The following is a 12,803-nucleotide window of genomic DNA, read 5'->3' as shown; positions in this document are numbered from 1 at the left end:
AAACCCTGCGTCTGCGCGGGATGGGAATTTAGGCAAGCGAAGAAGGTTCTTGGTATAGCGTGAAAGGAAAAACGTACGAAGTCCACCTTCGATACGACTTTGAAGGCTTCAATGCAATGCTAGAGTGGGTAGAATGGTATGAGGTGTTAGAAAATAGATGGCGAAATGGCATTAAGAAGATAAACCTTTCGCGTGCGCTCCCTTAACCCTCATCAGAGCAAGTCAAATATCAACGATTCAGAGTACACATGCCTTTATCGACAAATTTTCAAGTACAAGAAGTCATTGAGAGAATAATTTGATAGTTAAAAGTGGCTTGTGCTGATTCGTAACAATGTTGTCACGCGTGGTGGGGTTACTTTTATTTGCACGTGTAGAGCTTCCGGGACGCGAGTCTGGGATGCACAGGGACATCTTTTTCCCCGCCACGCCTCTTTGTGGTCAATGTGATGAAAAACTTCATTTCAAAAGTGCAATAACTCTTTTAATGTGGTGTCATACGTGGATACGCTGTCTTGCAAAACGGGATATCATAAAGAAGGTCATAGTACCATCGAAATCGGGGAAGATATCATCTCATTGTTTTGCTTGCATGTTGCACACTATTATTGCGTTCAAATCAATTTTTACGTTGGAGGCTAGAAGCGCATGCAATGGATATGATAGAAAGTCAAACAACTATCGGATGTGAGTTCGGAGCGAGTAATGTGGAGTGTGGCAAGCAAACCGAAACATACCTCCCGCCCCCCTCAGCTTCCCACCAAGCGCTCCGTACACCACAAAAGTGCACTTACACAGTTCTTCCTTGCTCCATGCTCGTGGTTTTCAATCGTGGGCTTGTTGAGTATAGCTCTCAGCTTTTTCTTCCCGATCCCACTACGTTGGTAAGCAATGCGAATAAACCGGGCAAAGCAAATGCGGAAATGGCTGCGATTTTATCGCATCGTGTACGGCATCACTCCGCCATATAAGGTATTTATTGAATACTATTATCAATTTCGTGGCCATTTTGGAGGACTTCGCTCCCTCTAACCCTAATATGTGACAATGTCACTAGGCTAACTGGGTTTTGAAAACGTCAGACTTGCCTTAGGCCTTCTTTTGTCTTTACCTAGATCCTTGTAGATGGAAATTTTATCCACATGGCCCTAAAGGTTAAAATTGACATCAGAGATCGTCTGAAGAAGATGCTTCTGGTGGAAAACCTTGCATGCTACGCCCCTCAAGCTGTGCTGGATGAGTTGGCCGCCATGGGTCCTGACTTCAGGGCAGCACATGAGTGGGTGCAAAGCTGCTGCGATTTGGTACCAAACCCAACCATAAAGACCAATCACGATGACAGTGGAAAAAACTATGTTAGCGCAGGAGCCGCCATTTGCACCATGGTGGGAGAGAAGAACATTGACAAGTATATGGTGGCCACCCAGGACCAGGAGCTGAAGGCACGGCTTCGGCATGTGCCATCCGTCGCCCTTCTTTTCGTTTCTCGGGCAGTATTTTTAATGGAAGCACCTTCAATAAGCTCTCGTCTTTTCTCCGCGAAACAAGAGGGAGAAAAATTCCGACTATTGACTGAGGAGGAACGATGTTTGCTAGCCAGCCTCCGACACAAGGAGAAGCCGGTGTTGTCACAAGGTAGTTCCCAAGCAAGCGAGCAGCAACAGAAGGCTCTCACAAAGAGTAGAGTACGGTTGAAAAAGAGAGCAAAAGGTCCCAATCCGCTTTCAGTGAAAAAATCTGACAAGGCAAAAGTTCAAAAGGAAAGGCGGGTGCCACAGGACAAACCTGGCAGCAAGAAATATACGGGAGGCCAGAAGGGCAATGAAGTAGGAGGAGGCCACGTTAGTTGTGCGAAAAAACGGACGCGTCAGAGGAGAAAAGGAAAGCCTGTCCTAGAGAAGGAGTGAATGTGCTTGAATCAGAATTCTTGATGACTACGAAGTACAAATGTAACACGAAATCGCGCGCCTTGGTCTTGTGAGAAGTTCTAGTTTGTTTGGTTCGGGCAAAGAGTGCCTGTCCATCGGTGAGGTTAAATGTCCAAGTGCGGATCAATTTAAAATTGAGCTTCGTCATCGCTTGACCGTCGTGATTTACTCTTCTCTCCCAACAGGGATCTCATCGTAGCCCTGGATCGGATCTTGAGATCATGGCGGAGGAAGAGGACCAGGTAGGCGTCGCAGGCAGCTGCAGTCAGAGAACGCAGATCGGCATAGCTACAAGTCCCAGTCATTCGCTCCACGACTGGCATGCACTCCCGCTTGCAGATCGGCCCCGACTGGTCGATGTTCGCTCAGAGGAAGCTTTTCAGGCGCGGCGTCTGGTCTCAAGCATCAATTTACCTATCGATGACCTTGTAAACCTACTTTTTGAACTTCCAGAGCCAAGTGTAGGTCTGGCGATAGTTGCGACTAATTTGGAAGAGGGGGAAAATGCTGTAAAGTTGCTTGATAGCCGGTATTGGCATTGCATACCTTTCATTTTCGTAGAGGATGAGAGTGAAGAAAATAGTGTGTTGTGGAGATCTGCGGCGACCTTAAGGTTGCTGACGAGCGGGCAAATTTCTCCGCAAGATCGACGTATAATTTACACACCGAACCCGTTTTTAGTGTCTCATATCGACTTTGTGGAAGAGTCCTTGGCTGAAACCCATCTTGTGTCCTCATCACAAAGCTTTTATACTTGTTGTGACGTTGGCTGTGGGGCTGGGCGGGATTCTGTGTGGTTGGCGAAACGAGGACGAGGTTGGCTCGTGCGTTGCGTAGATCGTCTACCACGATGTCTAGATAGAGTTCAGCGCCTAGCATGCAGACACGGCGTGTCTAATCTCATAGAATGTGAAACGTCCCTTGTCCGAGGCGCACGCGTGCACTCTTCCTCGACCTCTCCGTCCTTCGAGACAAGAAAGTATGACTTGGTGCTCGCCATCCGCTTCTTCGAAAGAGAGTTTCTCACTTCCTTGGGTGAGATGGTGCGACCTGGTGGTGGGTTCTTGTTGTTTGTGTCGTTTGTGGCCAGAGAGGACGGCGTAGCTTATGAGCATCCGAAAGATCCGAAAAAGGTGCTTCTCGCGGGGGAACTCGTTCAGGTATTTGGAACCGGGGGAATGGGCTTTGAGACAGTAGAAAACTGCTCGCAAATTTTACCAGATGGACGCGTCATGTCGGCATACTTGGCTCGGCGATTATGATGCGACTTCATGAGTTGTCGATGAGTGAAGCTTATTCGATCTCACTTCAAACCGTGTCCCAGAAATAATGAATGAAATTTATGTACTTTTAACTCTTCCGCTTGTCAAAGAGAATTGCAATTTTTGTTAATATCGATGCAACATTTGGATACAACCCTTGCAATACTGAAGTCGCCAGTAATGCGCACAGCAACGAGAGTATATAAGCACCGATGGAGGAGTGCAGATCGCAAACACGTATCGCAAACACGTCTAGACTGTGAAATGCACTGGCCCTCAAGATTGATAAAATGATAAATTACTTCAGAATTTCCATGCAATGTAGCATTTCTTTAATATTCTTGCATCAAAACTCAGTAAGCTTGACGGTGCTTTCATTTTACCGCTGCCGGGGACCTGAATTTTAACCTCCCCTCTGCTATTATTTTGCTCACGGTGGCAAACCATCACGTCGCGCCACACTCACATCTCTACCGCATGAAAAAAGATTGGACAATGGCTCTGAACTTCAACCACACACTCAAATATGGCCGGGTACACGATCATAGGTTGGGAGGGCGTCAAAAACAAGGTAGCTTCAAGACAAGATCATGACATACAAATGCCGGGCTCTACAGGTTATCCTCGGATTATCAGGGTTTGCCACTTCCTCTGGCGTCACGTCTATGTACCAAAATCACGTATTTTCATTTATACCAGTGATAAATGGACTGCCATGCGGGCGATCCAGCCACTGTAACTCCATTTCTCCTCGTCGAGCAGTTGTGCAATCACAATACGAAGAGGTTTCACGCCTTTCTTTCCCGGACGTCCTGGAAAAAATTCGCAGTATTGGGAAAGAAGCAGCTTTTTTCTCACTCGACACCGAATTTACGGGATATCGACAGGAGGAGAGAGACGAGTACTTCGACACTGTCCAAGAGCGCTACTTGAAAAAAAAGAGAGTGGCTGAGCGCTACCTGCTGGTCCAAATGGGCCTGTCAGCTTTTGTTTGGGATAAGGCCCTAGAGGATTACAAGGCATTCACATGGAACATTCACCTATATCCATCCAAGCTCCAGAGCGAGCGCATCTTCTCCTGCGATGCTTCGAGTCTCAGCTTCTTGCGGTCTCACAATCTTGACTTCAACCTTTGGGTTGACGGCGTCCCTTTTTTGGCAATCGATCAAGAAGCCAGTCTACGCAAGCAGGTGGAGGACCAGGCAGAATGGGACCTCAAGGCAAATGCTTACGCAGGCAAGAAGCCCGCGCGAAGTAATTTTGATCCCAATGCGGATGCGGAGACGGTGGAGCTCCACAGGCAGCTCAAAGAGGCTCTGGACAAGCTTGGGCCAGGTGCGGAACCATTCCTGTTGCCGCAAAATCTATCCTGGTTCAGAAAAAAGATGGTACAGAACACAATCGGGCGGCATCCAAGGAAGGCGAATCTGTGGCTCGAAGTTATCGACCCACCAGCCGCAGAGGCGGGAGCAGGGGTGGGACCGACATCAACATCTCTTTCGGCTTACAATCTAGAGCAATTGCAAGTCCGCTATGTCGACACTGAGGAGCGAATCAAATGCGTCCAAGCGAAGAAATCCCAAGCGTTGACAGATATTGAAGAGGCTGCAGGTGCAATGCGCATTTTGAAAGTGATTAAAGATTCAGGGCGCCCCCTAGTAGGCCACAATTTTTTCCTAGACCTGCTCTTCCTCTACACGCACTTCGTGAAGCCCACTTTACCCGACACAGCCATGGGATTCAAAGCCAAAGTCCAGCATTTTTTCCCCTCGATATATGATACGAAGGTGCTGGCAAAGTCCCTGGGAGTCACCGACGAGCACGGCGACACAAATCTGGCGGGCCTCTATCGGAAAGAGGGGGGGGGGCAGGGTAGCACTTGAAGGGGTTACAGGAGCAGCGCATGAGGCGGGGCACGATGCTTTCATGACGGGCGTGATATTTTCAAGCCTTTTGCGAAGGATAAAGGCAAAATTATCGGAGAATATTAGCGACTGTGGGACGTCTCCGTCACCTCTTTCTTCTCCTTGCAGCATGCCCAGCCTCGCGTACGCTGAGAATTGGAGCAATAAGGTATTTATGCGTCTCACAGACGTTGAGAGCTTTGAGCTGCGGAACTTCAAACAAATTCCAGACCGGACTCGTGTCTTCCACGTGCGCACGCGATGCAGCGGTGCTTTGCCCCACTTGCAGCATCACCAGTTGCGCCGGGCATTCTCTTCCCTTGGCTCCGTCCAAATCAAGGCTTTAGGCAAGCATGAAGCCTACGTGGTTTTCCATGACATAACAAGGCCACCGCCGGAGGTGAGCGAGCTGAAAGAGCTTGTGTCGTCTTCGGGGGCTGAGGCAGATGAGGGACTTGAGATTGTAACGTATGAGGAGCGCCGCGTGGCGTTGGGAATTTTGTGGTGAGGACACAAGAAATCCCATAACAAAGTAATGAAAGTGGCATAGCGTATAACTTTACAAGTCTTAAACAACCTGCACAAAATAGATAACGTTACCGTTCTTGTTTTTTTTTCTACATTACTCAACCCTACGTTAAAACTTCTGATTCTGCTTATAAGGTTATGATTTGCTCCAACTTTGAGGCCTCTCCCAAAAGGCGTCATCTCGACTCCCTCCGTAATACGCTGCTAATACTGTGTCCATCACTTCACTCGTGCGCAGTGCCGACGCCCCCGTGCTGCGACACCTCCATTCGGAGATTTCCTTCATGACACTCCTACCTTGCCGGGCCACTTCCCGTGCCCTTTTCCAATCCTGCAGGTCTTCTGTCACTGCGGCGATAAGAGGAAGGTGAACATGGGGAGAGAAGTCAGGGCCGAAGTTGTCGATGACTTCGATTTCGTCCTCCTCGCCACAGCCCCGTCTTTTCAGAAAGACCGGTCCGTTATCGAATACCGAGAACTTAACACCACCATCAGCCCCAATAATCTCGATATAGTCCTCGCTGCAATGAGACGAGAAATTCCAAGAGCCAACTCCCACGGCCCCAGACCCTGTACGAAAGAGCATGCGCACTTGATCTTCTACGTGTGTCTCAACTTCATCCAAAGCGGAGTCGTAGGAGGACCCCTTTCCTTTGGTGGAGGCGGCGAGCCCTTTCACATCCTGTAAAGGCCCAAACCACCAGTCCAACAGATCCAGCATGTGGCTTCCCAGATCAAGGAAGAGCCCCCCCCCGGCCACCGAGGCGTCCACTCGCCACTCCTCACAGTCAGATCCTGAAGATGGCCGCGCACAAAATGCGCGTATCTCCGTAATGGGACCTAGTTTGTTTTTGCTTTGTAAAATATCTCTGACGAGCTCAAATTTTGGGAGATGGCGACGATAATAAGCGACAAACAAGGGCAAGTCTGAATGCTGAAATTCAGATAACATGGCGCGGCATTCAGCAGCAGAACGAGCCATGGGCTTTTCGACCAATACCGGCTTTCCCGCAGCCGCGCACAACAGTGCAAGGTCTTTATGCGTGCCTGGAGGTGTGGCCAAGTAAATTGCTTCGACGTCTAAATCTCGAAGAATTTCCCGTGCGTCCGTATAGAAGGATGCCACATTGTGACGATGAGCGAAGGATTCGGCGAGTGCTTTGTTGCGGCGCATTACAGCGACAAGACGGCAGCTTGGAATTCGGGAAAAAGCAGGGCCCGACTTGCCTTCGACAACATCTCCACATCCAATGACTCCCCAATTTAATATGTCACTAGTTGGGGTAATGGAAAATGAAGAGGTCATCGACATTGTCCGACACGAGACCTATAAGATGGGCGCCCTAGACATAGGATATGACAGCGAAATGATAAGTTGTTAATGGCAGAAATTTTAAAGCTCGACAATAAAAAGGGATTATATGGAGGGAATCAGTGAGATACGTCCGTCTCCAGGAGATGAACTTTGAAGAGGCATTTGTGATACAGCCTCGTCGTATTTGCTGCAATCATCCTTCTCAAGTACTGAAAATCCTTTTATGGAATAAGCGCATCTATTTCAACCGCTCCCTATGTATGATTTGAACCCTTCTTCGCTCAAACTTCTTTTTATGCATATGCTTCCTCGTGTACGTACGTGCTGTTCCGATCGGATCACACGATCGACTCTCCCTTTGATAAGTGTTAATTTCAGTATTTTCTCCAAAGGTTTGGGCGCAAAAATATCATACCCAAGTATATAGCAGCATCATTTTTCATCAATAAGTAAGTTTTACGAAAGCATTTCAACTTTTGGGTGGGCTACGCCATTACCCCCCCCCGCACGGGTGAATGCCCACGATTGACCTTAGTTGAAAGACGAAGATTGTGAGGGGCACGAGCAAATTATACCATTATCTAAGCTATATATTACGAGAATCGATGCTCTCCCTACGCCGACTCGCACATACATACGGTAACAGAGCGCTCTGCACCACTATCCTGCAGGTAGTGTACGAAGCCAGGAGGTTACACCGCACGCTCCTCTGTCGCCGTCCCGTCGCTCACGTCGACGGCCTCAATCGTCATATACATGTCTGAAGGCGTGACAAACGGGGTACCATCATCTTTTATTGTATGAGTCTGCCACCTAATCGATAAGATGAGTTGCATTGTTTGCTCTTGGTCGCAACCAAAGTTTATCTCGTTCGTCTTGGTGTTCATAACAAGCAAGTCAGAAGTAAGCCAGGCAGGCCTCGATGATACTGACTGCCCGAAGCATTTTCCCACTTTTCTTTTCCAAATATCGCCTCGCTCAGGAATATTTTGCGCATCGACATCAGGATAAATCACAGCCCGCTGAAGTGGATTGGATAAGGGCTGCAAGTGTAGGGTTCCGGTGATATGATTCGAGGTAAGGTTGTAAGGGATAACGGTATCGTGGACGTAGAATCACAAAGGGCGTGTACCCTACTTAAAATTACATGTTCAAATCTTCAAAAGGTGAATATCAGAAATATTGAACATATGAAGTCAATATGATGAGCTTTCCGGTCCAGCATTCTGGCTGCTCGCTACTGATTACCATGAAGTGATGCGAGGCATTTAGCATCTCGGTGTACGCATGCAGTTTACCAAACCAGAACATCATCCTGCATTCACAGGTGTGATAATTGTAAACAATCATGGGCGTCCTCGACTGGTGAAATTGTATCAAAGTGTGGTATGTATTTTCTACGTCAAAGCAATAAAAAGCTCGTATTTTTTTTTGTATGTAAACTCTTTCCCCGTGCCTGTGCACGCCTACACATTTTAATTGTGTTGCACGCGCCCCACGTCTGACGCAGACTAAGCTCTTTGTGCGATTGTCTTTCTCCTTTTAATTGATCATGTCAGATTGGTGAAGAAGCACAACAAAGTGTTATTCGCAAAGTATTCCAGCAAGTTGCACAGCGGCCGGACTCATTCTGTAACTACCTTGATGGGAGTATTCCCGAGTGGGGCGAGGGCGTCAAACTAATATACCGGCATTACGCTACCCTGTACTTTGTCTTTGCCGTCGATCAACAAGAGAGTGACTTGGGTATACTCGACCTCATACAAGGTTTGACAAACGATAGAAATCATAAATGCGAGAATCATATTCGTCTTTTTGCCCATTAGCTTATTGATGTTTAAGAGATAGTGATATTGTGTTTAATTATTTCGAATTTTATTCATTCTGGCCATTCATTGCACCTAGTTTTCGTGGAGGCTCTGGATAAATGCTTCGAAAACGTTTGCGAGCTGGATCTTATCTTTCATAGCGACAAGGTTTGTATTGTATGCGATTTCGATTCAAGGTATTTCTCCTAGTACTTTTACCAATGAAATTTTACGAAATTCAATTATTATGACATTTTTCCCAGGTTCACTACGTGTTGGACGAGATTATTATGGCCGGGATGGTACTTGAGACGAATATAATTCATATTCTTCAAGTCATCAATGATCAGAACCGTCTTCACGCGCAAAGTCAAAAAACAAGCACTTCAAGCACCAAAGTACGCACTCCAACAATCGGTCCAGCTTCTTCGGGAAGGGGAGTGCCTCGCTAGCTCTACATTTTTTAAAAAGATAATTGTGGACTCAAGAATGCTTTGCTCATAAATATTTCAAGACAGACCTCACAATTTCATTTTTGTAGTGTTTGAAGATTCCCCCGGAAACTTTGACCTATTTCTTAGGAGATCGACTGGTAGTAGTCCTCTGCGAAGCAGACATGTAAATTTTCAAATGCCTTGGGAGCAAAGTGCTATTAACCACATCTTAATGATATGGATGCTGTCTTGACCACATCTTAATGACATAGATGCTTTCTTGTCCAGTAATTTAAACAGGACCAAATCAACAATCTCCAAGTTTCGTACCAGTCTTCCTAGTCATGAAACCCTTTTAAGAAACATCTCCATCAAAACCCCAATGATTTTTCTTTGCTTTTCCCCTTTTTAAGCATTTTCAACTCTTCTTGTGAGCAGAAAATGGAAAACTCATGAGAATGTTGGAGTAAGATGATGGAGTTTGTGGAATTTGGCCGCATAGGAGGGTGACATTTTTGAACGCCACTACATGTTTTTGTGTTCTGATAACAGGCACTTTCATTAAGAATAAGTCCAACTCATTCTCTTGGAGCTACGAGAAAAGTTGTTTCAGGGTGCATATATCTAAAGTGTATTGTCTTGTTATTAATTTCCGTTGAACTGAATCACACAAAGCAGAGATGTCTCTCTGGTGTTCACGACCCCTTTTCTTTCATAGATGCATCATGCTTGTCTCCAATAATACGTTTACAAAAGTCGATAAGGTTTTCGTAATCGTTCCGTTCCGGCTTCGTATTCGCAAATGGAAGATTTGTCCATCTTGCTTTGCGATCGAAGAAGTATTTACCTGTCTTTTTTCCACCCTTATCAGAAGCTGCCAACCAAACTATCGTATCTGCACCCTGAGACTCCGATCGCAAACGTTTGCTCATGAGCCTTAAAAGATAGTGTGTTAAATGTTGTGAGCAGGAATTGGTTATGAAAAGCACGCGCTTCAACTTTCGTGCCATTCGACAATCTATGAATGAATTCCCATGTAGTGCTTATTTTGTCTGCTCGTCAAGCGACGAGATTCGCGCAGAATTCGGTTGCTAGCAGAAAATCCCACACTCATCTTTCACATTCTTTAATCGACGTCATGACTTGAGTTTTTTCTATGATACAGCGACTCTTCCATTACTTACTTATAAAATCCCTGCATTGGGCCGGCCGACCGAAGCAAAGGCGTATCAACCCAACCTGGATGAACGGAGTTAACTACGATCTTTTCGTGTTTCAGCTCATCAGCCCAGATTTCCGTAAGCATAACTCGCGCTCGATGGTGCTGAGAGTAGACAGCTGCACCATCATAGGGACTAATATTTTCCTCCTCCTCTAGACATTTTAACTTGAATTGGGATGCTAGCATACCAGCGGAAACGACATTTATAATACGGGAAGGTGCATTGAGCTTTAAAACAGGAAGAAGGCCGCGAGTAAGACCATAAAAGCCCAGCAAATTGGTAGCCTGAGCGAGCTCGAACCCTTCTGATGTCAACATTCGCTCACTTTGCATAGTGGCAGCATTATTGATAAGCACATGCAAAGGCTTGCCGCTCGCTGCGAATTCATTCGTAAATGTCTGAATTTGCTTTAACGAAGACAGATCAACCACATGTAGATGCACGTCTTTATTTCCTGTAACGGATTGAATATCCGTGACTGCTCGCTCCCCTTTTTCCCGGGACCGGCACAATATGTGAACGGTGGCCCCGAGTTCCGCCAAAGACTGAGCTGCACTTCTGCCTATACCAGCATTACCTCCGGCAATCAGCACGACTCGTCCTCTCAAATTAACATCCAAGTCTTCCTTGTCGAAACAAAGGGAACGTGCCTTGAACCCCAACGAGGTATGAGATGGGTCTAGAAAGTAGAAAAGCATCCCTAAGCATAATTGAGAATCGAAAAGATATAAGAAGGGAATGCTTCAGCTCAAAATTCACTTCATGCTCCCTTTATGTATGATCTAATTATAATTGATCAATGCGATTCTGCCCAGGGAACAGAGGCAGCCACAAAGCATTCTGTTGTCTTCATCCACCTACCCGGCACGGAATATGTATAATCCGGCAGATGCTTGCCGATAAACTTGGAGATCATTATGTCAATCCTGAAAGCAGTAACAGCAGGAATGAATGAGGTGATGATTGCCAGCAACAGTAAGACCAGATACTGGACTAGGCGCATGCGACGGCAGCATCCACTGGAGGCACCTCAGGGTATATCTTTGCTTGCAATCGCACGCAGATGCTCGACCTTGCCCTCCTGTGATTAAACCCCAGCTTTAATATTGGTGTGTTAGAATCCATGAGGTGTCACACTGTTTAGGTGGCTTTGAAAAGACTCCCATCTCGTAATTGAACAGGAGGTCCACAAAAAGTTCCTTCGAGACAGACGTTCGCCTCTGCTCGCTGCTTGAAGCTGGACAGTCAAACAACGTCACCGCCGCGAAGTGATAAACACTTACCACTCATACAATTAGTTACAGGTAAGCTGGTGCTGACAAAGCGCTTTTTGTGAAACAAAAAAACAATGACATGGTCATGCGCGCGCTTTAAATAATTTGCACGAGCTGTTTGTGATGGGGCTCTCGGCTCTATCATGCGCTGCAGGAAGGAAACGAGGGCGGGCATCCGAGAGGGATGAACTGAGTAGGGCGGAGGCCGCTCTCTGCGGAGCCGCGGCAGGAGGTGCCTCACGCATTCTGACGGCACCCTTCGACGTGCTCAAGATTCGATTTCAGCTTCAAGTTGGTTCCATCGCGACGGCTCTTGATCGGCAACGACTGGCATATCGATCCGTGCTCAGCTCCCTCCGAAAAGTAATTACGGAGGAGGGAGTCATCGGGCTCTGGCGTGGAAACTTGGCGGCAACCTATCTGTGGATTGGTTACGGAGCAGTGCATTTTCCCGTTTACGAAGCACTGAAGGTGGAGCTCGCAGGCCTGCCAGCCTTGGCACCAGTCGCCTCCTTCCTGGCAGGCGGGCTCGCAGGCCTGGCTGCCACTGTGGCGACTTATCCTTTCGACGTGATCAGGACGCAATTTGCGGCACAGGGCTTGCCTCGCGCGCATGAGACGATGGCGTCATTCGTTGAGTCGACTCTTCGGAGAGAAGGCTTGCATGGCCTCTTCTTAGGGCTGGCACCCACGGCGCTCCAAATCTTCCCCCGGATGGGTCTCTCCTTTGCGCTCTACGAATGGCTCTCCGGACCCTACCAGAGCGGTGAACAGAACAAGAAAGCGCCGGGGAAAGCCGAGAGAGAGGCGGGCGGCACCGAAGACTGGTGGGAAGATGTCCAGCGAGGGTGCCGCAGCGCCCTCTATGGAGGGGTCTCGGGGGGCGCCGCGCGCGTGGCCGTGTACCCGCTGGACACGCTCAAGCGGCGCATGCAAGCTCAGGTTCTCCGCCTCCTCCCTCCAAGCGCCGGAACGGAGGCGGCGGGGCAGACTCATCGGTTCCGGTCTTCCCGGGAATGTCTGAGGCACATGGTCAGGGAGGAGGGCTTCTCGGCGCTCTACAAGGGCATGATCCCCACGCTCCTCAAGTCCGTCAGCTCTACCGCCATCATCTTCGGCGTCTATGA

General features: G+C 47.7%; 4 protein-coding genes across 4 annotated transcripts; 3 read left to right on the top strand and 1 right to left on the bottom strand.

Annotated features, from left to right (window-relative positions):
* Positions 1–1,113: 1,113 nt before the first annotated feature.
* Positions 1,114–1,973, top strand: NGA_2072400 (rrna-processing utp23-like protein; the record flags this gene model as incomplete). Its single annotated transcript, XM_005856159.1, has 1 exon — positions 1,114–1,973. A coding segment is annotated over one exon (794 nt), but the record flags the coding sequence as incomplete, so codon positions are not given.
* A 545-nt stretch (positions 1,974–2,518) lies between these two features.
* NGA_2120700 (methyltransferase type 12) lies at positions 2,519–2,946 on the top strand (the record flags this gene model as incomplete). The annotated part of the gene is made up of 1 exon (XM_005856161.1): positions 2,519–2,946. A coding segment is annotated over one exon (428 nt), but the record flags the coding sequence as incomplete, so codon positions are not given.
* A 2,742-nt stretch (positions 2,947–5,688) lies between these two features.
* Positions 5,689–6,967, bottom strand: NGA_2056800 (oxidoreductase domain protein). The gene has a single exon (XM_005856158.1). It carries the CDS (start codon positions 6,932–6,934, stop codon positions 5,759–5,761), a length of 1,176 nt encoding a protein of 391 aa, XP_005856220.1. The 5' UTR covers positions 6,935–6,967; the 3' UTR covers positions 5,689–5,758.
* Positions 6,968–11,648: 4,681 nt separating this feature from the next.
* On the top strand, positions 11,649–12,221 carry NGA_2087000 (mitochondrial deoxynucleotide carrier; the record flags this gene model as incomplete). The annotated part of the gene is made up of 1 exon (XM_005856160.1): positions 11,649–12,221. A coding segment is annotated over exon 1 (422 nt), but the record flags the coding sequence as incomplete, so codon positions are not given.
* Positions 12,222–12,803: the final 582 nt, after the last annotated feature.

This window comes from Nannochloropsis gaditana (assembly GCF_000240725.1).
Source record: "Nannochloropsis gaditana CCMP526 unplaced genomic scaffold scaffold030, whole genome shotgun sequence".
Classification (NCBI taxonomy): domain Eukaryota; class Eustigmatophyceae; order Eustigmatales; family Monodopsidaceae; genus Microchloropsis; species Microchloropsis gaditana.
Note: the sequence above shows the minus strand (reverse complement) of the source record. Positions and strands in the feature narration are given on the sequence as shown.

What these genes read in the sequence shown, in the direction of transcription:
- NGA_2056800 (XM_005856158.1), bottom strand. Translation starts at nt 6,934, where the DNA reads ATGTCGATGACCTCTTCATTTTCCATTACCCCAACTAGTGACATATTA.